The following is a 27129-nucleotide window of genomic DNA, read 5'->3' as shown; positions in this document are numbered from 1 at the left end:
CACCACAATCTGCTACTCCAAACGGTTTTCTTTCCTGCTTAAAAAGAAAGCAAGCTCATGGTTCCTCCCACCCCAATTTGTGACCCACAGAGCTCTACAGGGGCTCCCAGGCCTCAACTCAGAAGGACGTCGAAGAAAATTTGCCCATATCATGTCCTTTGATTTGATTAATACAGACACATTTTATTTGAAATAAATCAGTGTCAAACACCTATACCCAACTAAAACTGTCATCTTGCAATTCCAAGCAACAAAATAAAAATCTTTGTCTTTTTCTTCCTCACCACAAGGTACCAGCCACTCAAATGCCGTGGGAACTTTGAATTCGACATGCATGTTGTGAGGACAGGTGAGGTCCTCCCCAGAGCTTCTCTCAGAAAGACACGAGACTATGTAATTTAGTAAATCTGCATTCAGGCAGGTAGTCCTTCATGCCTTGGAATACACTCCTTCCTAATCTTCAGTGAGGGATCAGGTCAGATGCCTCCTTCTCCCTCTTCCCTACACACAGTGTCCTCTCCCTCCTCAAAAGTTTCCTAGAAAACTTTTGTCTTGATCTCTCCCTTATCTCCATCACTAATTCCACCCCTGTGGAGTGAATGTAAACTGCTTGAGGATAAAAATTATAACATTTTTTCTTTCTGTCCTCAATACCTAGTACCCCCTTAATAAATGTAATAAATGCTTGTTGAAACAAAATTAATTGAATCGTATTGGAATGAAAGGAGAAGTGCCTATTCCAGAGCACAGCTCTGAACAGAGTGAATCTGCAGACAGCGAGCAGAGGGTGGAACCCAGACAAGAGCTTCCCTCCAGCCAAGTGGTAGCAAGAGTCCAACTAGGTTCTCAGTGTGCCAGCAGAGGGAGCCAATGGCCTGCTCCATTCCCACGTTAATTCCGGCTAAGTACCAGCTCCTCTCTCTCTCCATCCACTACCACTACTCTGACACTTTAATTTTGAAGCCTGGGAAATAGGGGGAGGGACCTAAACCAAAGTAGACCAGCCCAGCTAAGGTTGCGAGGCTAGTGTTTTTATACCTTTGCATGGTGAGTAAGTCATCAGTTTCTTGAGCGGGATATGGTTAGAGCCTTCTTGCAAACTACTTGCTTTAGGATCTTGAAATCTGTCAACATGAGCAACCAGGCTGCTGGAACTTTCAGAAGCAATCATGGACCGTTACAGAACAAAGTAGCCGTGGTGACTGCCTCCACTGATGGGTGAGTGAGTGTCTTCCCAGCAAGCCCCTGGAAACTAAAGACTGGAAGAGCCCCGCCTTCTATGGGTTAGCCTGCAGACGCTGGTCTTTAAACTGTGCCTCATAAAAGGCTGTAGTTTATTGGGGGTACCAGGCAGGAGAGGGAACATTATTAGATGAATGCACTAACAACAGGTGACGTACCCATCGTCACAGCTAGGGGTGGGATTGGAACTCAGGCCTTCCTCGGTCTAGGTCCAGTCCTGGTTCTCCTATTCCCCATCCACAGCCTGCCTATAGGACGTTAATAATTCTGAGCCTTCCCTCCTACTCTCTTGCCCTTTCACCTATTAACTGTCACTCACCTTAGGGACCTTCACTCTCCTGCCAGAGAACTCCTGTTTTCATTCTCTTTGCTACCAGAGGGTAAGCTCTTTAAGGGCAGGTACAGTCTGACTTTCCTCTTTGCACCCTCAGCCCCCAGCACAGGGTAGGGATTTAATACACATAGTGGGGACTTCATAGGTGTTTGTAGACTGCTTGATAATTAGCCCTTCCCATACACACAACCCATTGCAAACCCTAGGAACCTAATCCTATCCCTAGACTCAATTTCTCACCATGACTCTTTCCATTACAATCTCCTGGCACCCCAAATGTAGCTAGGTGTTATAGCAGAGCATTGGACTTGAAATCAGGACAACACCAGGTTTAAAACTGCCTGGGGTACTAACTAACTGTGGGACCCGGGTAAGTCATTTCTGTCATCCTCAGTTATCTTATTTCTAAAATGGGTATAAGAATATCTGCCTCACAAGGCTTCTGTAAAGAGATAACATGTAGTACGATTTTCAAACCTTTAAATGCTACACAAATGCTAATTACGATTTTATTATTATAGGTCCTCCCCATCTGCCCTTTATTGCCACCCTTGATATGAGAAAATAATTTGTCTCCCTAAAATAGCTAGTGCCAACACTGCCTATGCTAAGTGCTCCTGTGCCATGTCAACAGAGCCAAGCTAAGAAATTCAAACACACAGAGGCAAGGTTTGAAAATTGTACATCCTGCATGATCCTGTCCCCCAGAAGCAACAGGCCTTCACTGTAACAACATGTCTAAAATATGTGCATATGGAAAAATAATATTAAAAATTATCCCACCTTGCCTCCCCCTCATATCGGATAGTCACCTTCCTTTGCCATTCTCCTCTCCCCCTTCCCTTCCAAGTGGGAGTAATGTCCCACTTAAGGGCTGCCTGCTTCCCTCCCTTCAGTACCCATGTTCCCAAACTATCAGGGGCTACTTCTGCCTTCCTAGGGCTGTGGATAATATCAGAGTTCAGTGGAAGGCTGATTACACCTACATTTGGGGATTTAATGGATAAAATAAGCCCTATGGAATTATTGAGGGGAGTCCAAGAAAACAGTGAAGAGATATATGATTGGCCAGCCTCTGACGCCATTTGTGGACCCATGTATGAGACTGTGAAATGCCAAGCAGAGCTGCCAAAAGAGGTGACTCATCTCTGATGGTCCCAAGCTCCTTCCATTTTCCTTCTGTCTTATTATGTCTGGTTCCTTGCTACCAACCCACTGTGAGAGGGACTCAGAGTCCCTTGTGGATGTCATGTTTCCCAGGTATCTGTGTGGGTCTTCATTCAAGTCCTGAGCATGCCCATGGACCATCTAAAAAGGAATCTACACAGTGATGAGAGGTATCACAGATTTAGCCTGAAAGCTGTGTACCTGACCTTCTGAGCTCAGTCCTCCATTCTCCTTCCCCACATACCAGGTACCCTGCAGCAGAAATAAGGAGATGATGTATTAAGCCTGGATTCTGTATAGAATAAGGGTTCTTAGCCTTTTTGGTGTCATGGATCCTTTTGGCAGTCTGACAAAGCCCATGGACCCCTTCTCAGAATAATGGTTTTCAAATAATTGAGAGAAATACTAAATTTTAGTTCTAGGTTAGTAGAAATAAAGGTGTACTTTCCTCCATATGAGTTTTGTTTTGGTGCTTTTATTTTTTAATTTCAGGAGGTTCATAGATCTCGTGAAATCCATCCATGGATACCTGAGACAGTTCATGGACACCTAGTATAGACAGAAAGGGATTCCTGAAGGGCAAGGCTTAACCCCAACAAATGAATGACATTCCCAGCTGGCCCAGAAGATATTTGGGGGGAAAGATGGTCTATGTGTTATCTCATCAAATCACACCAAAAATCTCATCTTTAGGCTATGCTTAAGTACTCAGTACTGAGTTCTAAGTACTCAGCTTACTGCCTCTCTCCTCTTTCCTCACAGCCTCCCATAGGCTATGGAGTCCACTCTCTGTGCAGGATCCAGTGAAATATAACTCCAGTTCTTACCTCAGGCTCAGGTTGGGACAAAGCCAAGGGACTGGCCAGGCTGGTTTGGGACTAGAACAGCATCTTCCTCCTATCTCTACCCCCAGGATCGGCTTTGCCATTGCTCAGCGTCTGGCCCGTGATGGGGCCCATGTGATCGTGAGCAGCCGAAAGCAGAAGAATGTGGATCGAGCTGTGGCAGCGCTCCAGAAGGAGGGGCTGAGTGTGACGGGCACCGTGTGCCATGTGGCAAAGGCAGAGGATCGAAAACAACTAGTGGCCACGGTGAGCAGCAGAGACACAAGGCCAACAGCAGGGGGAGAGCATCCCGTTTCCTTTCTAAAGTCCAACTATATTAATATATTACTCATTATTACTTACTTACTATTACTGACCCATGTATTACATAAGATGTGAGAGCTAATGATTAGCCTAAATAACTTCTCCCCATATAAAAGAATGCTCATTTGCACAGTGCTTTTCTTCGGTTAATCAAAAAGCATCCTGAGGCCCCCTAGTCCAAGTTCCTTTTCCATAGGTTTATAGATAATTAGAAGTTACTGGGGGCTTAGAGACCATCTACTCTAATAGGGTCAAACTCAAATACGATGGGGGCTACTAAGACATACATAAGGATCCCTGTGGGCTGCATGTTGATTTAGTTCTAAAAAGTAATCTTACCTATGTTTTATTGTAATTCTCTTCATTTTGTTAAGTATTTCCCAATTCCATTTTACCCTGGTTCAGGCTACAATGGAGAGTGTAGCAGGCCACAGATTTGACATCCCTGATCTAGTCCATTTCCTTTATTTTACAGATGCAGAAACTAAGTCCCGGATAAGTTAAGTGATTTATCCAAGGGTTCATAGTTAGTGGAGGAGTTATGGGATAGAACACAGGTGTCCTAACTCCCAGTCTACTATATTGTTATTGTAGTTCAGTCATGCCCCTGTGGACGATACTGTCCACATGGTCTTCTTAGCAGATACTGGAGTGGTTTGCCTTCTCCAGCTCATTTTACAGATGAGGAAACCGAGGCTAACAGGGTTAAATGACTTGTCCAGGTATCTGAGGCCAGATTTGAACTCAGGTATTCCTGACTCCAGGCCCAGCATCCTGTCACCTGAGCCACCTAGCTGCCTAGTCTACAATATACCACATAGTAAATACAGAGAACATCTTCAGGATGACCTGCCCTTGCAGAGGATCCAGACTTTAGATTTCCTTTGGAGCAGTAACCTGTGAGGTAGGAGGGAGGTGAGGAGACAAGCAACTTGGGTGGTGCTTATTGTTTTTTGACAACTATTTCAATGTGATTGGTTTCCTTTGCAAGCCTAAGTATTTTACTTTATGCATTTAAGCACCTCATTCTGAGAAAGATCCACAGGTTTCACCAGATCGCCACAGCGATCCATGATACCAGAAAGGTTAAGAAGCCCTGACCTAGAATCTCACCAGTGGAATAAATACATCAGAGACCTAGGACCTATCTTAACCAACCACTATCCTAGCTCTCTAAGAAGTTTCTAGAATCTGTTCTAATACAGCATATAAGGCATATAAGCTTATTCTCAACATAAATATGAACACACAAATGCATTCACAACCCATTTTGTTTTATTATATCTTTAAAAGGAATGGCAAGTTATCCATAATGGATTCTTATGGATAATGTTTCATGTGCAGTCATCTTTATTCCACTAGGTTATGGAAATGCTTGTTTTATTTCACAAATATAAAATAAATATATTTTTTAAAAAACAACAAAAAAGATTTTCCAACTTATATATTGGAGCTCCTGCTCATGGAGATCTGAAGAGGACAGCTCCTCCTTCCCCCACCACCCCCCCAAAGCAGATTTATTTTCCAAGGGAGGGAATGTCTATCACAAGTTGCCTGCTTACATTCTGCCATAACATGCCATGTTAGCAAAGGAGGAGACCCCAGGCACCCACTGTAATACTGGTCTACTTTGGCCTCCAGAGTGAAATGTCTAACATGCAGTATTTGGTACTTAGACAAATGGTTCCCATTTAGTGGAACCCTAAGGGGTTCATGACTGTGATCTAAGGGATTTGTGTTAAAATTTTTTAACAGAGCCTTAAACGGTAAATAATTGCAGAATATTTTGAGTTGTGTATTAAACTACCCTGGGGGCTCACAACATATTTTGTTGTCATTGTTGTTGAAAGGGGCTTGCCAAACAAAAACCCCAATATTTCCAACCACAGTTGGAGACTGCTGACTTACCCGTCCAGTTATGGGACAGAATATGGGGGATGTGGCAGGAATGCCTCCCTTCAACCTCCCTCTTGGGGAATGTTTCCTCCCTAGAGTAGAATGCAGAGCCTAACAGATTAGAAAGGCAATGCACCTAATGAGAGGGATTCCTGGAGGAGAGCCTTGGATTTTTATTTAAAAGAAGGGGAGAAATACAGTTTGGTAGACAGGAAGAGGGAAGTTGTGCCATGGATAGGAGACCATTTTAGCAAAGGTGTGTGATGAAGAACCAGGTATGTAGAATGTAAAGAAAGTCACCTTTGACTGGTGAGGGACTAGGGTGTAAAATGAAATGAAGGCAGATACCAGCGTTAGCTGATCAGAGAACAATTCTGCAGACACATGCCAAGAAGTGTTGGTATTTGATTCTAAGGCACTGAGAAGCCACTAGAGGTCTGCCTAAGGATGGGTGCCAGACTACAGTTTGTATACTACTTACTATCACAATTTAGAGAAATCTCCCAGGGCCTGCTCCCTTCACTGCAATGACCTTTGCCTACAAAAACATCTTATCAGGTTCTGCCAGATAATCTTCACCTTATCTGTAGTCCTGGCCTAAATTAATAAACCAATCCACAAACATTAAACATATTACCTTATTCTGAGGATACAAAGAAAAAGCAAAAACAGCTCCTGTCCTCAAGTTTACATTCCAGTGCAGGAGACAAGTCCATAGACAGGTATATGGGACTGTTAGGATGAGGACAGAATTCAAAGGCTTCCTGTTGACATTGCCATTTGAGCTCAATCTTGAAGAAAATCAGAGATTCTAAGAGGAAAAATTGGGGAAGTATCTTAAGGCTGGATTTGAACTCAAATCTTCCTAACTTCAGGTCCAGAGCTCTGTCTACTATGCTACCTAACAGCTCATAGTAATAGTTAACATTATATATGACAATATATAATTATATATATGGATAATAATACAAGTAGTAGTAATTGACACTTAGATGACACATCAAAGTTTTTAAAATACATACATAGCATCATTTACAACAACCCTAAGGTGTATATTAGTAATCGGTAATATTATGTCCATTTTAAAGATAAGGCAGCCGAGGCTCTCAGATCAGTTAAGTAATTTCACTATAATCATGGAGTTAAATCATAATTATCAAGGAGGGGTTTGAGAGGCAGCTAGGTGGCACAGTGAGGAGACCACCAGCCCTAGAGTCAGGAGGACCTGAGTTCAAATCCAGCCTCAGCCACTTGACACACTTACTAGCTGTGTGACCTTGGGCAAGTCACTTAACCCCAGTTGCCCTGCCTTCCCACCTCCAAAAAAAAAAGAGAGAGGTTTGAGCCAAGATCTTCATTCCACGTTGAGCATGCTATCTGCTATACCTCCTTGCCCCTCTACCTTTTCTGTGCCTAGCAATGTTCCAGACACTGTCAGAGACAGCTAGGCAGCATATACTGTATTTCCCCATGTATAAGATGCTCCCATGTATAAGATGCACCTTAATTTTGGTGCCCGAAATTTAAAAAAAATGTATTACATAAAGTTATTGAACTCAAGTTTTATGCATCATAAAATTCGTACAACTCCTCATCACTGTCAAAACTCCCATCCATTAGCTTGTCCTCATCTATGTTTGATGATGAATCTCTGTCTTCATATATTGCCTCGTCCTCAGTTCCATCTATGGCATTTGAAATGCCACACTTCTTAAATGATTTGACAACAATCTCAACCTTGATATTATCCCAGGATCTTTTCACCAGCTGCAAACTTCTCTTATAGTTGGTTTCTTCCCTCTTGCCTCTCATGGCCGTTTTCAGCTGTGGCATTTTCAGTAGGGTTTCTTCTTCCCCTAGCCAGTCTCAGGTTGTTTTCTCAGTTGACGGAGGACCAAACTTACGTTCAGAAGCACGATTTCCACTCACTTTTACAAACTGGATCACTTTTAACTTGAACTCAGAACTGTACGAAAATCTTTTCAGAGCCATTTCTGGGCAGAATGTGGCAAAACGTGACCTAATATACCGGAAACAAATGCGAAACAATGAGCTCAAAGACAACAAGAGTGAAAAAGTAGGAAATGCAAGTAAAAAAATCTACAACCACTGTATAAGACCCATCCAGTTGTTAGACCCCAAATTTTTGGGAAAAGGTTGCATCTTATACATGGGAAAATATGGTAGATGGAGCACTGGGCCTGGAATCAGGAAAACCTGAGTTCTTATTTGGCCTCAGACAGTTACTAGATGTAAGACTCTGTACAAGTCACTTAACCTCTGTTTGCCTTAGTTCCCTGAATTGTAAAATGGGGACATACCTTGCAGGTTTGCTGAGAGGACCAACTGAATTAATATTTGTGAAGCACTTAGCACAGTGCCGGGCACATAGTAGGTACCGTGTAAATGTCTGTTTCCTTCCCTTCTCCCCTCCTACCCTTCCTCCAGGCACTATTGGGCTGTACAGAAGAGCACATTTGGGTTAATTGGGTTAGCCCTTGTTAGATAGATAGCCCTAAAGTAATGGCTGCATTATATCATTAAGTGCTAAATTTTGGGATACAGCCAACAAGAGCTGTAATTGTTCAGAGGAGAAGTTGAAAAGAAGTTTGTGACATCTGTGACATTTGCTGTCATGTTATAGCTTTGTGTTCTCGGGATTAGTCCTCCAGTGGTTTTTATTCTCTAGGTACTATACTTATGTAACTGCCAACAGGTGGCTAGTGGTAAACTGCCCAAAAAGTTGAATTTCCCATGTGAATAGCTGACTGAGAATAAATCAGCATGCTTTGCCATTAATCTACACTTTTCTTACAAAACATGAATCTTCAGCAAAGCCATAAAACAAGTTATTAATTATGATATTTTTAAATGCTACATAATTTTAAGCTGAGCTAAATCTAATGGGCCTCATAAATATAGAGCTGGAAAGGACCTTAAAGACCATCAAGTACAGCCTTTCATTTTACAAATGAGGAAACTGAGGCACAGAAAGTTTAAGTGTCTTACCAAAGGTCACACAGCTAATTAATTGTCTAATGTAAGATTTAAACCTAGGTCTTCCTACTGCCATTCCAGTACACTACCCTGTCCTGCCTTGGTCACCAGGGAGAATAGGCTCTAACTCAGTTCCCATATATTATTCTTGGTCCCTCCAAGTTCTGGTCCAAAGTTGAGTCTTGTGTCAGCACCATGGGTCTGAGGTGCCAAAGGCCACTATTTGGGTAATCAATGCTGCACTGAACACCCAAATATCCTCTGGACTCTAGAATTCAGGGATGCTTAGTCACCCTCTGGACCTTTAGAAATTCACAAGTTCGTGGAAACTCCAACCTCCTTTACTTCAAATGAGAATGAGGTCAAGGACCAATACCCTTGCACAGAGCCATATTGTCTCAGAGGGGAGAGGACCCCATAGCTTCTCCCCATCTCAACAGTTTTCCCCCAGTTGCCTTTGCTCATGCAAAGGAATCACTCTATGAGTAAAACAAAAAGCCTCCTCTTTACCACTCAGTTATCTAACAAGAATCGGTTCCAGAATGTCTACACATGCAACACTATCTGTCCAAGGCACTTCCTTTTCACATAATCATGACTCCAAGAAGCAAGTGGTAATAGGATTTAATCTATACTACAAAAGCTAGTCAGGAAAATCAGTGTAGGGACGTAGAGCCTTGTGCTTGTGTGGCTGAGGTTGTGTGTGTATGTGGGGGGCGGGGGGAAGGGGAAGTTCCCTTCATGCAATCTTTCTCTGACAACACAACACTACTTTGCACAATGCTTTGATGTTAACATAGTAAAACCTATTTAGAAAGACTATCTAATATTTTCTACAAGAGTGGCTGTCTTGACAGATGGCCATTTCATATAATACTGTTCAGGGGCCCAAGATGCATCTGCGGGTGAAAGACATGGATTGCAGGACAATTTCCCTTCACACACATTCCTAGACAGGTTTTACTGCAATCACTTTAAAAATTTATTTTTGGTAGATAGAGAAGGGAAGGACTGTGATTGAATGGATTTATTACATTTGAATTTGATTAATGTATATGTGGCTTTATATAATTTTAAATACTTATTGGAATAAAATCTTGACTTGAAAAAGTGGCATCACCTGAGCAAGTTGATGATGTCCACATTTCCACCAAATCCTGGTTGTAAAAGAAACCCAAAAAATGTCAAAGAGGCAAAGGAGGAGCAAAGAAATGTGACAATTATGAACTCTATGTTATAATTTAACAAAGTACTACTGTGTAATTTCACAAAAACTAAGAGAAGAGTGTTAAGAGTTTGGTGCTGTGGTACAGCGGACAGAGGACGGGCCTAGGAGTTAAGAGGACCTATATTCCAGTCCTTTCTCTGACACACACTGGCTATGTGACCATGAGAAAGCCATGTAACCTCTGGTTATCACAGATAACTCACTAATACTATCATAATCAGATAATGAGTACCTGATCTCCACTCGTGAAGGGAGTTTCCAGTTGAGCATCCCTAACTTTACCCTTATCACTGGTTCTGACCATATTCATTTTCCCAGACTGTAGACCGCCATGGAGGTATTGACATTCTGGTGTCCAATGCTGCTGTCAACCCTTTCTTTGGCAACCTGGTGGACGCCAGTGAGGAGATATGGGACAAGGTGAGAAAGGGTTAAAGCACCAAAGAAGTGAGCCTTGAAAATGGGTCTATTTTACCAAGGAAAAGTTTAGTTCTCTTCAGAACAAATAACTCATCTACATCTCAGGAGACCAAATGTTACCCTGGAAGACCCCATTATGCTCATCCTTCATATTGCTCTTCGGTTTCTTCCCTTTCCATTTCTCTGCACCTACTTCCTGTGCCTACCTCGCCGAATTTGACCTCAACATCTTTCTGCAGACAACATCCATCAGGGACATATAGGAGACAGATTATAAAATAAAGGGACTTTGCATTTCATCAGAATAGCAGATTCGCTGTGTAAGGAATTCTTGCACAGATGCAGGCTTGACTTAATAGATACCTGAGAGACAGGCTAAGGAATTTGCCCAGGATCACATAGGTAGTAAGTATCAGAAGGTAGATTTGAATTCAAATGCTCCAAGCTCCAATCCTAACACACTATGCAAAACCCCAAATGACTCATTTGGCATGTAATGTGACGATGACTCATAATCGACCATTCAACTAAGAGACCCACACTTCTCCCCTTCAGTTGCCAAAAATGAACATACTTTTGGATAACTTGTGAAATAAATATCATGTCTGGTAAGATGATCCAAATTGTATCACTTTAAGAATATCGCATCATTTGGAAAAAGAGACAGATAAATGAATGAATGAAGAAAAAAAGAAAATTGCTACGTTTACATTTAGGAAGGTTAGAACATGCAAGAAGAACACAGACAAATATGGCCAACCCCTGTGCTATAGTAATGCATATAATTCAAATGATATTTCTGCGATAAATTCCACATGCCTACTTTTCCACAATTACAGGGTTCTCAATTAAAATATTTCTGTTTGTTTGGTAGAATTAACATTCCCACCAGACTTAAGAATGCGAAATTGGTCATAATCTCTCTGCAGTTTGCTTCTTGCTCTGTCAGTGATTTCCTCACACCGTGGTTGAGGTAAACTAAAAGAAAACACTCTTCGTTCATAAGGATGAAATTTTGTTTTTTCAGTGACTTAGTTCCTGAACTTGGTTATAGTCTTCTTTGAGATAAGGAGACTAATTTAATACGCAATGCCTGCTCAAGACAGTTTTGAAATCAGTTTGGGAGCCAAGTAGCTGTGCCAGATTTTCACAAGATTATGTATAGAGAACTGGGTAGGAACTTGGAGGTTATCTAATCCAACCCCTTCATTTTACAGATGGAGAGAGATGTAACCTCTGGTTTACATCTGAGGTCTAGGGAGGTTTTAGTGACTTCTGAAAGGTCACTCCTGTAATAACTGAGAAAGCTGAGATTTGATGCCAGGTCCTCCGATTCCAAATTCAACATTTCAACACCATCCTGCCTATTGCATATTTTCTTTTTTAAATTAATAGGATAGAAGCATTTGCCAGGACTCATTATCCCAATTCCTGTCACTATGGTTCTCCCTCATGATGCCACTTTCCAGAAAATGTGGCCAGAAAAACACAAGAGTACCCCACGTCCCCTTCCCAAAGACCATATCAGTGTTAAAATAACCTCAGACACACATCCCAGGTTGGACTGGGCCATCCCTGAGAAGTTCAGTTCTCCTGTATGGAGTAGCTCCAGAGAGGCTCAACTCAATTCATTCATTCTTGCAGCATGGTACAGTGGAAAGAATGCTGAATTTGGAGTCAGAAGACCTGGGTTCAAGTCTCACTTCTTTCACTTACAATCTAGATTACGTTGAGCAAGTCATTTAAAATCTCTTCTTTGTCTCGAAAGTGAAGGGTCTGGACTAAATGGTCTCTGGAATCCCCTCTTGCCTCAAATCTATGAATAAGCATCTGTTAAGTGCCTACAATCAAGGCACCATGATAGGCATTGGAGATAGACAAGGACAAAAAGAAAGCAATGCCTTCCCTAAAGATGCTTACATTCTACTAATTACATGACATCCCCAATCAGAAGGCCCCCAGATGTGCCAAGCAAATTCCATGGTAGCCTTGCATGTTCAGGTCTGTTCTGATCAAAATAAGACCATCAGGGTGGATTCAGCCTTGACCTTGTCTGTGGAGACAGGGAGAACAGGGCCATGTGCTTGCTTAGCTGGCCCTAACCCTAATCCAGTGACCTATCACTCTGTCTTTCTTCACATTCCCTTCCCAATAATTGATTTTCCTCCTCTCCCATTTCAGATTCTGGATGTTAATGTGAAGGCCACAGCCCTGCTAATGAATGTGGTGGTGCCAGAGATGAAGAAGCGAGGGTACAGGAGTCAAAGGGGACCTGTATGGTGGTGGGGAGTTAGAAAGAAAATGATGGAAAGACACCCCTCATGCATTTCAAAGGAAAGGAAAAAAGGGGTAGGGGGTCTCTAACAAGAGGATGCAACAATTGTGTCATTGTCTCTTCCAGAGGTGGCTCAGTGGTGATTGTGTCCTCAATTGCTGCCTTCACACCCTCCGAGGTAAATCACTCCTCTATTCAGTATCTGTTCTCCTTCTCTCCATGCCCAACTTTCTCCAGCACCAAGATTTTAACTCTTGTTCCTTTACAGAGTCAGATATCCATATTCTTTCTTCCAGAAGAAACAACCTAATGTGAACACTAAATGGAGAGATAAGCTAGGAAGGGCTCTCCTTTCCACCTAAGCACCAGCATGACTCCCTCCTGCCTGGCCCATGACTCTCATTCTCTTCCCTCTAGGCATTATCCTATTAACTAGTGTCCTTAAAATGCTGTATCCAGAACCAAGCACAGGATTCCAGAAACAATCTGACCAGGTCATAATCCCTTCCCTAACTTACAGTACTTTTTTTTCCAGCGGGACCTGCACTTTCATCACTATTAGAAAAGCTTCCCTCTACCAATGCAGAGCAGCACCTACTCTGAAACTCACTGTCTGAAGGGGCAGATAGGTAATGCAGTGGATAGAGCACCAGCCCTCCAGTCAGGAAGACCTGAGTTCAAATCTGACCTCAGATACTTACTAGCTGGGTGACCCTCAGCAAGTCACTTAACCCTGATTGCCTCCTTCCCCACCACCCAAAAATAGAAACTAATTGTCTGAGAGAGTTACCTGGGACTCTATGAGATTAAATGATCTATCTAGGGTTTCTCAGCCAGGAAGGGACCCAAGACAAGACTTAAACTCACCTCTTCCTGATTCCTAAACCACCTCTATATTGGCTATGTTATTTGGTCTCTCTCTAGTTCCTATGTTTCTCCTGATTCAGTCTAAGATCATATCTGCCTTTTTTGCTGCTGTATCACTCAGTTAATACATATCACATTTGCAGCCCACTAAGACCTTCAGATCACTTTCTTATAAAATGCTGCTGACTTCATCTGAACAGGCTCAAGAACAGATCACTGAGGCACTTCACTGGAGACTTAAATTTACACTGAGTCATTAATGACTATCCTTTGGGTTCAGTCATTCAACCAGCTCCAAATCTACCTAACTGTCCAATTTTTTAGGCCAAGGTGTCAAATACATGCCTGTGGGTCCCACATAGTCCACAACACTTCTGAGTGCAGCCTGAACCAGCTTAAAATGTAATTGGGAATCATTTAATAAAATAAATAAAAATCCACTAACACACAGATAAAGGTGCATTTTAAAACTAAGTGGACATATATACATGTATGTATATATAGCAGATGGCATCTTGGTATATAGATTAATGACCTGGGTTCTAATTTGAGTTTGACACCACTGGTTTGGCCCCCTTCTCTATCTTCTCTATAAGAATTACTCTAGCTCTTTTGTCAAATTGCTTTGTTAAGGTTTCATTAAAGATTAAACTATACCTATAGCATCCCCTAGTAACTCTATCTGAAAATATCTCAATTTTACAGATGAAGAAACTGAGTCATACAACGGCTAAGTGAACTCTTGCTCAGGGTCACAGTTTTAAGTGTCTGATGCTGCACTTGAGCTAAATCCACTATGCCACCTAGACGCCTAGAAAAGGAAAGTAGATTAGTCTGGATTGACTTGTTCTTGGTGAAGCCGTTTTCTTTGTGACCTATACTTCATATTCTAGACGCTAACCATTCCTTTAATAATAGGTCCTAGAAATTTCCAGTTATCAAAGCCAAGCCCACTGTCCCATATTTTGCAGATTCTTCTCTCTTCTCTATTTGGAAAATTGGGACAATATTTGTCCCTTATGAGTCTTATAATAGCTCTCCTGTTCTCCATAGCTTCTCTTTTTTGTTATTCTTAGTTTTTATTGATATTTTCTATTTATTACATCATCATAGTTATCAAAAGTATTCATCTCTGACCACCTCCTAGAGAGACATCCCATTAAAAAAATAAGAGTGGATTTTTCAGAAGAAAAAAAATCAGTATAACTGATCAATATATTGAAAAAGTCTGAAAACCTGTGCAATGTGCAACACCTATGAACTTCCCATCTCTACAAAGGGTGAGTTGGGGTGTCTTCTAATATCTGTCTATTCAAGTCCTGCTTGATCTTTATAATTTTGTTACATTCCCTTCTTTGATGTGTAGTTGTTCCTTCTATTTATTGTGTATATTATTTTCTTGACGCCATTTACGTTACTCTGCATCAGTTTGTATAGTTCTTTCCATGCTACCCTGTGTTTATTACACACATCATTTACTATAGCACAGTAATACTCCATAACAATCATATTCCACAATCTATGTAGCTGTTCCCAAATTGATAGGAATCTAGTTTGTTTCTAATTCTTAGCTATCACAAGAAATGTTGCTATAAATATTTTGGGAGTATATGGGGATTTTCTTTTTATCAGTGGCTTCCTTGGTATATAAGGCAGTAATGGAGTTTCTGGTTCAAAGGGTATGGGCATTTTCATCACGTTATTTGCATAATTCCCAATTACTTTTCAAAATGGTTGTACTATTTCATAGCTCTACCAATGACGTATTAGTGTGCCTATCATTCCATAACCCTTCTATTGATTATTGCCATTTTTTATAATGTTTTCCATTTTGCAGGGTATGAAGTAAAACCTCAGGGTTAATTTGCATTTCGTACTACTTTTCAATGTTTTGCCATTATTATATAGAAATGCTGTTGATTTCCAAGGATTTATTTTGTAACCTATAACTTTGATGAAACTATGAATTGTCTCAATTAGTTTCTTTGCAGATTCCCTAGGGTTTTCTGAATATAGTACCGTATCATCAGCAAATAATGATAATTATACCTTTGATTTCTTGCTGTTGTCTTATTGCTGTTGCTAGCATTTCCAGAACAATATCAAATAATAATGAGGAGAGTGAGCATCATTGCTTCACTTCTGTATAGATTGAGAAAGGTTCTATTGTATCCCTATTACACGTGATCCTTGTTTTGGTTTTATTTCAGCTGAAACATCATAGATTATGTGCCAGCCTCTTATTTTAATTCTATGTATTTCTTGTAAGCAAAATACTGTTAGATTCTGGTTTCTAACCTATTCTGCAATCATCTTCCATTTTGTGGGTGAGTTTATCCCATTGAAATTTACAGTTATGATTGCTAACTGTGTATTTCCCTCCATCCTATTTTCTTATACTTATCCTTTTTTTACCTTGTCCTCTCCTCAAAAGTCTGTTTTGCTTCTGACCACTATTTGTCTTAATCTCTCCCTCTTCTCCTCAGCCCCTTCTCTCAATAATCTCTTTCCCTCCTACTTCCCTATTGGCTAAAATGAATTTTTATACCTACCTGTGTGTATATGTTTATTCTTCCCTTCTTAAACCAGATCAGATGAGAGTGAAGTCTAAGTTGCTCATTCCCCGCCCCCTTACCCCCACAGTCCCTTATACTGTATAAACTCTTCCTCGGGCACTTAATTTATTTTAAGCAATTTTCCCCATTCTTCTTCTTTCTTCTTCTCTTCTTCCAATGCATTCCTTGTCCCCACTCTTCTATTATTCTTTTGAGATCATCCAAAAGTAATAAAATTACACCCAGGCCCTCTGTGTAATTATATTCCCTCGGATGATAAAGTTCTGAGGGGTTTACAAGTATGATATCCCCACATAAGAATGTGAACAGTTTAACCTTATTTATTCCCTTATGATTTCTCCTGCATGTTTACCTTATTATGCTTCTCTTAAGGCCTCTATTCAATGTCAAATTTTCTGCTCAGGTTTGCTCTTTTTATCAGGAATGCTTCAAAATCTTTTATTTCAACAAATATCTTTTCTCCCCTGTAGGGATAAGTTATTCGTGGCAGTAATACTAGATCCTTTGCCTCCTGGAATATCATATGCCAAGTCCTCCATTTCTTTATAGAACCAAATCTTCCAGACCACACCCAGCACAAGGTCCCCATCTCCTTTCGCACAACCTCTCTCTTCACTCATAGACACATTTGTCAGCAGAACCCCTTCCCACAACCAAAGCAACATCTCCTCTCCTCCCCCTTTCAGTTCTTCCACCATCCTCTTTACTCACTCCTCTGCATTCTCGTCTCTCACTGAGATCACAGGGGTCACCCTGCCCTCATTGCTAGCCTTTATTTAGACCCAGACACAACACATTTCTTTCTATCCTCCTTCCTTCTTCCTCTTTTATATACCTTTCCATGTTGTATGTAGAACTACAAAATTCCTTCATTCACCTGTAGGCAGGATGTCATCAGGTTCTGTCCATAATGCCCTAGGCTTGCCTCTACACTGTGTTCTCCACCAGGCTCCCTCCTTTACCCCTGTTCCTGTGTATACATTTAGAAAAAAAGTTTCTTATTAGTCTTTCTGCTATCATGCTGCTGTTTGCATAAATTTATTCCTCTTGCATTTCTATTATCTGTGGTGTTCAAGGAACAAATAATCTCTTCAGTTCTGGTTTTCTTTCTAAAATGTTGCAAATGTCTCTTTGATATTGAATGTCCATTTTTTTATTTATGCTTAAGCTCAGATTTGCAGGGCAGGTTACCCTGAGCCATATTCTGAGCTCCATTGCTCTTTGGAACATCTTATTCCCTTCCCTCCTGATTTTTCTGGTGGGTGAAGAATGGTGTTATTCAAATTTCCTTTCCTTTGTATCTGAAAGTCTTTCTTCTAACCTCTTGTTCTTTCTGAATTGAATTGTTAAATTTAACTGTTATGTGTCTCGGGGTTTGCATCCTTGGGTTTTTTCTGGAGGTGACCCATGAATTCTTTCAAATGGAATTTCATTTTTTCTGTTCAGAAGTTCTGTGCAGTTCTCTTGAATTATTTCTCGCATTATAGTGTTCAAATTCTTTGTCTTGTCATGTTCTTCTCAGAGATCTATAATCCTTAGTTTGTCTCTATGTTTCCTTTCTCTGCTTGCCTAGTAAGGATATCTTCTTTAAATATTGGGTTTTTTTTAAATTGTCTTCGTCTTTGTCCTTCCTTTCTGTATATTTGCATTCCCAATTTATTGTTCTCTTTTTTGTTCCTTTGGTGAGACTTGCTATTACATATTCCAGTTTTTCTATTCTTCCCATTATTTTTGCTTTGCAGGCCATAAATTATGCTCTTGTGATTCTCATTTCACTTTTGACAGGAGTGACATGTTATAATTCCATGGTCTTACATTCTGTAGAGTAGTCTGTGTCATCTGGATCATTTTTTTTTTGTTTTGCTGTATGTCTTCATAGATGCCTGAACTCCTTTGGATTCTGGAGGCCATATTTCCTTCTGTTAGCATTTTTCTTGTTCATTTATGTGCTTATACTTTAGATCCTTTTGAGATTTTTTCTTCCCTAAAACTTCGGTAATTTCAGTCTCCCCTCCCTCCTCCCCCACCCCTCTTATTTTCCATTATTGGTCATTTTCTTTCTCCCCTCTAATGGTGATTTCTTTGGGAGTTCAATCTCAGAATGTCTCAACCTCCTCCTGAATTAGGCAATTTACAAATCACCAGCCTAGGTCATGTGCCAAGTGTATTTTGAGTGCATAGAACTGGCCCCACTTATTTGCTGAGTAATTTCCTTCAGGTTTATTGGAGTGATACACAACACCCTCCTACACATACACACACACACAAAATGTCTTGTCCTACTCCCTCTGTTCCTCAGTCTTCGTCCTGTTGCTAACAGGGTTGACTTTCGCAGCACCTGAGCATTTTGGATCTAGTTCTATGGGGTTGTCTGCTGAAGCACTGATTGTCTGGCATGGCCTCAGGAAGACTTTGACTCCTAGAGGCCCCCGGTGGTACCCATTGGGTGTTATAGCTCTCATTGTCAAAGCAAATTTCCTTAGAGTGGTCCCCTCAGCACTGAAAAGAGGGAGGGGGAGAGGGGACCCCAGAGTGTGAAGTTGGATTTTGTTAAATGCCTGTGCATTGGGTATTGGGTCTGCTAGTGCAGCCTTTCTGTCAGTAGTATGAGAGGTAGATGAGGAGTGCTGAGTGAGCTCAGTGTCAGTGAGCATCAGTTCATGATCTGTTTTTATTGACCTTCTTTTTATTCTGGGTGTCATAGATCATGGAGATAGCTGAAGTTGTTTTTATCTTTGGAGCATAATTCCTGTTTTGGAAAGGTTTGAGAGGTCAAAGTTGATCAGAGAACATGTCTGGACCACTATCTTATTTCTCACATCACCCAAAACTCCTCTCCTTGGCCTTTCAAAGCTTGTTGACTTTGCTCAGCAAATACATCTCCTTGTTCCTTCAGTTTCCTTGGCAGTAGTTCATCAAGTTCACCTGAAGATTTGGATTTTTTTGCATCCCCTGCATTTAATAAGCAATTAATAGATGCTTTTTGTTGATTAATTGATCAAGGACAGCAAGATAATATCTTCTAGTGTTCTCACTTATCTTGGGTTTCAACTCCCTACTAGCTATTTCGACTGCTCTTCTTAACCCAAAGACTGCTTGACATTAGAGAGGGAGAGAGAGAAGGGGGCGGGGAGACAGAGAAAGACAGAGAAATTAAAAATTGAGCAACTTTACCTTCTATACCACTGTTGTCATCATCTCCCTTCTTTAGTCATCTTTTCTCCAATGTAATTTTAAAAAATTTTTTTTTCCTTGTCCTTAGTTTTTCTCATCAGCCTAAGTTCACATCATGCTTTGGTGCTCCTAGCACTATTCTAACAAGGACATGTCTTACTTTTTCACTCTTCCTCCATTACCTTTCCTAGCTTCCATTTTCTCTACATGATTTTTTTTAATCTAAATTAATCAGGGAGTTCCCTATGCATCCACATTAGTCTCTTTAGATAACTAGCTGCCCTTCTCTACTCCCCAGAGAAATTGTTTCTTTTTGTGTCTTCAGAATTTCATTCCTGAGTTTCCTATTCTTCCTGAGCTATCTTCTGTAGAATTTAACTCTATATGATCCTAATAATCATTCTCTGAAGACTTTTAGAATCTAATGTCCAAACATTCAGGAAATATGCCATGGAATGCCTGACTCTCCCATTTTTCTTTGTCAAAACTTTGTCCTCAAGACACCAAACAATCTGATATAGGTTATAGATGTGCAATCATGTAAACATATTTCCACATTAGTCCTGTTGTGAAAGAAGAAACAGAACAAAAGGGAAAAGCCATGAAAAACAAAAAATAAAGAAAAATGAAAATAGTATGCTTTGATCTGCATTCAGACTCCATAGTTCTTTCTCTGGATGTGGATAGCATTTTCTGTCATGAGTCTTTTAGAATTGTCTTGGATCATTGTATTACTGAGAAGAGTTAAGTCTATTATAGTTGATCATTGCACAATGTTGCTATTGCTATGTACAATATTCTCCTGGTCCTGCTCATTGCAGTTAGCATCAGTTCATATAAGTCTTTCTAGGTTTTTGTGAAATCTGCCTGTTCATCATTTCTTATACCACAATAGTATTCCATTACATTTATATACCACAACTTCTTCACCCATTTCCTAATTGATGAACATCCCCTCAGTTTTTAATTCTTTGCCACTACATAAAGAGCTGCTATAAATATTTTTGTACATGTAGGTCCTTTTCCCTTTTTTTACAATATCTCTGTAATACAGACCTAGTATTGGTATTGCTGGATCAGAGGGTATGCACAGTTTGATTGCCCTTTGGGCATAGTTCCAAATTGCTCTCCAGAATGGTTGGATCAGTTCACAACTCCACCAGTAATGCATTACTCTCCCAATTTTCCCACATTTTCTCCAAAATTTATCATTTTCCTTTTCTGCCATATTAGCCAATCTAATAGATGTGAGGTGGTGCTTCAGAGTTGTATTAATCAGCACTTCTTCAATCAATAGTGATTTAGACAATTTTTTCATTTGACTATAGATAGCTTTAATTTCTCTATCTGAAAACTGCCTGTTCATATTCTTTGACCATTTATCAATTGGGGAATGATTTGTAGTCTTGTAAGTTTGACTCAGTTCCCTATGTATTTGAGAAATGAGGCCTTTATCAGAAACACTTACTGTAAAATTTGTTTCCCATCTTGCTGCTCTCCTTCTAATCTAGGTTGCATTGGTTTTGTTTGTGCAAAACTTTTTAAATTTAATACAATCAAAATTATCCATTTTGCACTTCATAATGTTCTCTCTCTCTTGTTTGGTCATATATTCTTCCCTTCTCCATAGATCTCACAGGTTAACTATTCCTTGTTCTCTTAATTTGCTTCGGGTATCAGTCTTTATATTTAAATCATGTACCCATGTTGACCTTATCTTGCCATATGGTGTAAGATGTTGGTCTATACTTAGTTTCTGCCATGCTATTTTCCACTTTCCCCAGCAGTTTTTGTCAAATAGTGAGTTCTTATCCCAGAAGCTGAGGTCTGTGGGTTTATCAAACAGTAGATCACTATAGTCTTTTACTACTATGTCTTATGTACCTAATCTATTCCATTGATCCACCACTCTATTTCTTAGCCAGTACCAAATGGTTTTGATGATTGATACTTTAAAATACAGCTTGAGATCTGTTACAGTGAGGCCACCTTTCTTTGCTTGTTTTTTTTCATTAATCCCCTCGATATTCTTGACCTTTTCTTCTTCCAGATGAATTTTGTTATTATTTTTTCTATCTCTATAAAATAATCTTGGTAGTTTGATTGGTATGGCACTGAATAATTGTCACTTTTATTATATTAGCTGGGCCTGCCCATGAGCAATTGATTTTTTCCAATTGTTTAGCTGTGACTTTATTTGTGTGAAAAGTGTTTTATAATTGTGTTCATATAGTTCCTGGGTTTCTCTTGGCAAATAGACTCCAAAACATTTTATATTGTCTATACTTATTTTGAATGGTAATACTTTTCTATCTCTTGATGCTGGGTTAACAAAACAATAACAAAGGTTAGTAATATAGAGAAATGGTGATGGTTTATATGGGTTTATTTTATAGACTGTGATTTTGCTAAAGTTGTTAATTATTTCAAGTAGATTTTCTACGATTCTTTGAGTATACCATCATATCATCTTCAAAGAGTCACAGTTCTGTTTTATTATTGACTATTCTAATTCCTTCAATTTCGTTTTCTTCTCATTGCTAAAGCTAACATTTCTAGCTAACATATTGAATAAGTGGTGATAATGGGCATCCGTGTTTCCTCCATGATCTTACTGGGAAGGCTTATCCCCATTACAGATGATGCTTGCTATGGTTTTAAATAGATACTATTTATCATTTTAAGGAAAGCTCCATTTATTCCTATGCTCTCTTAGTGTTTTTAGAAGGAATGGGTAGTATATTTTGTCAAAAGCTTTTTCTGCATCTACTGAGATAATCATATGACTTCTGTTGGTTTTGTTATTGATATGGTCAATTTTGTTAATAGTTTTCCTAATATTGAACCAGCCCTGCTTTCCTGATATAAATCCTGCTCGGTCATACTGCATGATCCTTGTGATATATTGCTTGTAATCACTTTGCTAATGTTTTATTTAGAATTTTTGCATCAATGTTCATTAGGAAATTTAGTCTATAATTTTCTTTCTCTGTTTTGACTCTTCCTTATGTAGGTATCAGCCCCACATTTGTGTAATGAAAGGAATTTGGTAGGACTCCACTTATTTTTCCAAATACTTTATAAGTATTGGAATTAATTGTTCTTTAAAAGTTTGGTAGAATTCACTTGTAAATCCATCTGGCCCTGGAGATCTTTTCTTAGGATACACTGATAGTTTGTTTGATTTCTTTTTCTAAAATAGGGTTATTTAAGTATTTTCTTCAGTCTTCTGTTATTCTGGGCAACTGAGATTTTTGTAAATATTCATCCATTTCACTTAGATTGTCAGATTCACTGGCATACAGTTGGGCAAAATAGCTCCTAATTATTGCGTTAATTTCTTCTTCATCGTTGGTGAATTCACTTTTTGCATTTTTGATGATGATAATTTAGTTTTCTTCTTTTTTAATCAAATTAATCAAAGGCTTATCTTTTTATTGTTTTTTCCCATAAAACCAGCTCTTAGTCTTATTTATCAATACTTTTCTTTTAATTTTATTAAACTCTCCAGAATTTCTAATTTGGTGTTTAATTGGGGATTTTTAATTTGTTCTTTTTCTAACTTTTTTAATGGCATACACAATTCATTGATATGCTTTTTCTCTATTTTATTCATGTAAGCATTTAGAGGTATAAAATTTTCCCTAACTACTGCTTTAGCTGCATCCCATATATTGTTGTATGTTGTCTTATTATTGTCATTCTCTTTGGTGAAATTATTGATTGTTTCTATGATTTTTTTTGACCATTCATTCTTTAGGATTTGATTATTTAGTTTCCAATTAACTTTTAATCTATCTTTCCCTGGCCCTTTATTGCATGTAATTTTATTGCATCATAATCTGAAAAGGATACATTTAATATTTCTGCCTTTCTGCATTTGCATGTGAGAGTTTATACCCTAATACATGGTCAATTTTTGTATAGGTGCCATTACCACTGAGAAAAAGGTATATTCCTTTCTATTCCCATTCAGTTTTCTCCAGAGCTCTATCATATCTAACTTTTCTAAAATTCTATTCACCTCTGTAGCTCCTTGTAAGGTGAAATTTCTTGAGGCCATCAGTGAGGTAAAAGTTGAGGGGAAGTTTCTCAAGGCCTAGTAAGACTCCCTAAAGATCTACCCTCAAGGCCTCTTATATTTTGATTCAGTGGAGCCAGACTGGAGGTATCGACACTTCACTCAAGTCAAATCTCAGCTCCTCAAGGTCTTGTCTTTTCTGAGGTCCTCTCAAGTTATCTTAAGAGGACACCTGCTTTACCCCTTTATTTTTGCTGCTCTATGTTCATTTTGTGGAGATTTTCTGTTTGTGGAAGAAATCTGAAGAATCTGGAAATTTCTGACCTACTCCACCAGTTTTCCAGAATGCCACCCCCATATCTTCTTAATATTCAATACTACTTCACCACCACCACTATCCATTTTGCATATCCTAGTCCTTTTGAATAAGTTAAAAACTACCAGAACCATATTTCAGTCATGGGCCCTGTTCCAGCAAGTCTCAATGATTTCATATTGTGTTGAAAGAGAGTATAAGGATTCTATCCACCTCCTCACTTAGAAAACTTAGAAATTAATAGAAATTGAGGAAAAAAACACCACATTTTTCCTTTCCATCCATCTAGTTCCTGGGCCCCTATAGTGTTAGCAAAACAGCCCTGCTGGCACTCACCAAGAACTTTGCTTTTGAGTTGGAACCAACGGGCATTAGAGTGAACTGCGTGGCACCAGGTGTCATCAAGACCAACTTCAGCACCTGGGTAAGGATGTGTAAAACAGAAAGGGAAGGGAGGTTCAGAGTCTACCCACTGGGAATTCCTACTGAGGTCCTTTTTCTTTTCCAAAGCGACGGCTGTCTTCTTGTGGGGATTCAGGGGAGGAGACCCCATCTCTTTCTTATGTTTCCCAATGTCTTATCTAATAGCCTGGCCTTCCTGATATACCCTTGCCATATCATCCCTCCCCCACCTCTCTTTTGTGACATATGGGGTGAAAACAGGGATCAAAGCCTCCATCCCTATCTCTTCTGTGTCCCCATCAGGGGACACGCATAACCCTTCTTAGCTCCAATGAAGTGACTAGACAGAAAGGGATCAAAAGAGAGGGATGTAAAATAGGAGAACAGAAGAAGCCTCAAGGAATAAGTAGGTAAGGGGAGGAAAAGGATGAGGCCATGTTACACCTGGCTCCTAATCTAAAGTGATTAAGATCACTTTAGCAAAAACCAAAGCCAGTCTCTTTCTCTCAGGGTCCCTCAGCGTCTTCCTCTTGGGCAAAAGCAATGTCATGCCAGTGTCTCCCCTTTCCCAACAGTTCTGGGGAAACGAGGCTATCGAGACCCACATTAAGAAAACCCTGAATATATCCAGGTAAGGGTCTACATTTGGTGAGTAACTGGATAAGGAAAGAGGGGTACTGCAAGGGGATAGTCACCCAGATAACCCAGATGTGTCAGAGGAGATCAAGCAAGTGGTGGCACCATGCCCCAGAGCAGAACACAAGTCCCTGATGTTAGTATACACAAACATTTAAAGGGTTTTAGGCCACTGCAAACAAAGATGGAGTAGGTGTCTTAATAAATGTTTGGTGCTCCCTTTATGCCATGATCTATTCTAATTTGTATTATATTTAGCTGTGTATATGTCTTATTCTCTCCCTCCCACTAGACTGTAAACTCCTTGAAGGCAGGAATCATGTCTCATGTATCTTCGGCTCTTTCCCTTGCCGTACACAAAACTTGACACATAATAAGCATTTAGGAAATGTTTGCTGAATGAATATTGAATGAAACCTATTTGGGGAGTAGATAAACATACAGTAATGATGGTGGTTATTGGTGTGTCCGACTCTAAACAATAGGTGAATTTCTGAAATGAAAAACTGCCTATAAACTAAATTGAGCCAAATCAAAACACATTGTGAGAGTACTAGGAAATGTTGCTATTTAAAGAAAGCTCTCGGTGTTACCTTTAGTGAAAGGAAGGAGTCTTTGTAATACAAATAATTGCCACTACCCCTTAATTTATAAGGGCAGCTAGGTAGCACAGTGGGTAGAGTGCCAGGTCTGGAGTCAAGAAGACTCATCTTCAGTTAGTTCAAATCTGGCTTCAGACTCTTGACCGTATGACCCTGGGCAAGTCACTTAACCCTGTTTGCCTCATCACCTGTAAAATGAGCTGCTTAAGGAAATGAAAAACCACCCCAGTATCTTTTCCAAGAAAATCCCAAATGGGGTCATGAAGAGTCAGGAACAACTAAAAAATGACTGAAGAGCAACAAAACTTTAGGTTTTTTATATTGTGATTTCTTAAAGCAGTGAATACTTGTAATTTATCATCATCATTTTATAGCAGCAAGGCAGTGTGATGTAAAAGTAAAATGTCCAGAAAATATAGGTTCACATGCTATCTCAATCCCCTCTTGGCTGACTTACCTCTGAGCAAAAACTCCGACCTTGAAATTCCCTAAGTCTGTAAGTTATAGAGTATTTGCTAGGCTGCATCAGGAGAGGTGATTCCCTCACTTTAGGAGTTCTATACATCAATGAACTCACAGGGCGAGTCTGAACAAAATCCAAATTATTTTATTATGATATGACTCCTATAATTCTTCAGCAGCTTATGATTTCATCAGTATGGGTTTGCCCTCCAGGGATGCCCATTGCAATTCCTTGGTGAATAATAGGTGGTCTTTGAGTGTTGCTGTAACCAAAATATTCATCACTTTTAGGCCAATCTGTTGAGGAGCCTGAATTTAGAGAGGCTGGTTCTCAGAGGACAGATGTACCATCTGTTACCTAGTCTGTACTTGAATCCTATTCCAGCTTGGTAAGACCTCCTGGAGCTTGTATTCCTTTTAAAGAACTCAGGGTCACCACGATGATGACTCGACTATAGTAGAATTATAATTATTACATAAACACATGAAATATCTGTGATTTCATCACTATAGGAGAATTCCTGGTATGGGGACCACTCTCCACCAAAGAAGTTGGCCACCTGTCCACATAACTGGGTATCTAAGTTCTAGGTAGTTGCTAGAAGCACACAGAGATTACGACTAGGTTAGTGGGTCAAAGGTTGGTTTTGAACCTAGTCTTCCAAACTACATGTCTACATGTCATACTGCCTTCAATAGTGGTAGTAGTAGTACTACCAGTAGTAGTAGTACTAGTAGTAGTAGTAGTAGTGTATTTCTTAAAACCACTTATTTATGAAAACCCTTTCAGATATAGATTAGGGAGAGGGAACAGAGCAGGCTGGTGCCTAGAAGTATATTTGCTACCTGTTAACAAACAAAGGTTATTTGCTTTGGGCAGTCGATTAGAAAGAACTGGGTCAAGGCACCCAAGCCACTTCATTTTATTCCCTATTTCTCCTCTTCCCTCTGAGGACTATTGGGAGGATCTACTGAGATTATGTAAGACGCTAATGTGTGAACTGTAATTATTCTTGCTATTATGATCACTATTCTTTTCCAGGCTGGGCGAGCCTCATGATTGTGCAGGCATCGTGTCTTTCCTGTGTTCACCGGATGCTAGCTACATCACAGGAGAAACTATGGTAGTAGCTGGAGGGGCTCCTTCCCGTCTTTGATGAGCCAGGGAAGAACACCCTGAGATTCTAGAAGCTATCTATAATGAAGAGAAGGCTCAAGATTGGACCTTGACTTCTGAATTCCTAGACTTATCTCCTCTAACCTTGCCCATCCCACTGACTTCCCTGGAATAAAAAAAGGCCTGTGTAAGCAGCTAGGGAACCCCCTGTTTGCTATGTATGGGAATAAAAGTCCTTCCTTAAGGAAA

The 27129-nt window shown here is 39.8% G+C and overlaps 1 protein-coding gene across 2 annotated transcripts; it reads left to right on the top strand.

The window, feature by feature from the left end:
- Nucleotides 1-1031: 1031 nt before the first annotated feature.
- On the top strand, nt 1032-27129 carry LOC118828143 (dehydrogenase/reductase SDR family member 4-like). 2 transcript variants are annotated; one of them, XM_036734563.1, is made up of 8 exons: nt 1032-1218; nt 3657-3834; nt 10331-10432; nt 12614-12684; nt 12834-12885; nt 23951-24085; nt 24574-24694; nt 26806-26887. In XM_036734563.1, the coding sequence occupies exons 1-7, from the start codon at nt 1079-1081 to the stop codon at nt 24682-24684; spliced, it is 789 nt and encodes a 262-aa protein (XP_036590458.1). In that variant the 5' UTR covers nt 1032-1078; the 3' UTR covers nt 24685-24694; nt 26806-26887. The 2 variants fall into 2 exon arrangements, with proteins under 2 accessions (XP_036590458.1, XP_036590457.1); XM_036734562.1 differs by having other exon boundaries at nt 1033-1218; nt 24639-24694; nt 26806-27129.

Source organism: Trichosurus vulpecula, chromosome 8, assembly GCF_011100635.1.
Source record: "Trichosurus vulpecula isolate mTriVul1 chromosome 8, mTriVul1.pri, whole genome shotgun sequence".
Lineage (NCBI taxonomy): Eukaryota > Metazoa > Chordata > Mammalia > Diprotodontia > Phalangeridae > Trichosurus > Trichosurus vulpecula.
The sequence above is the reverse complement of the archived record's forward strand: the minus strand, read 5'-3'. Positions and strand labels throughout refer to the sequence as shown.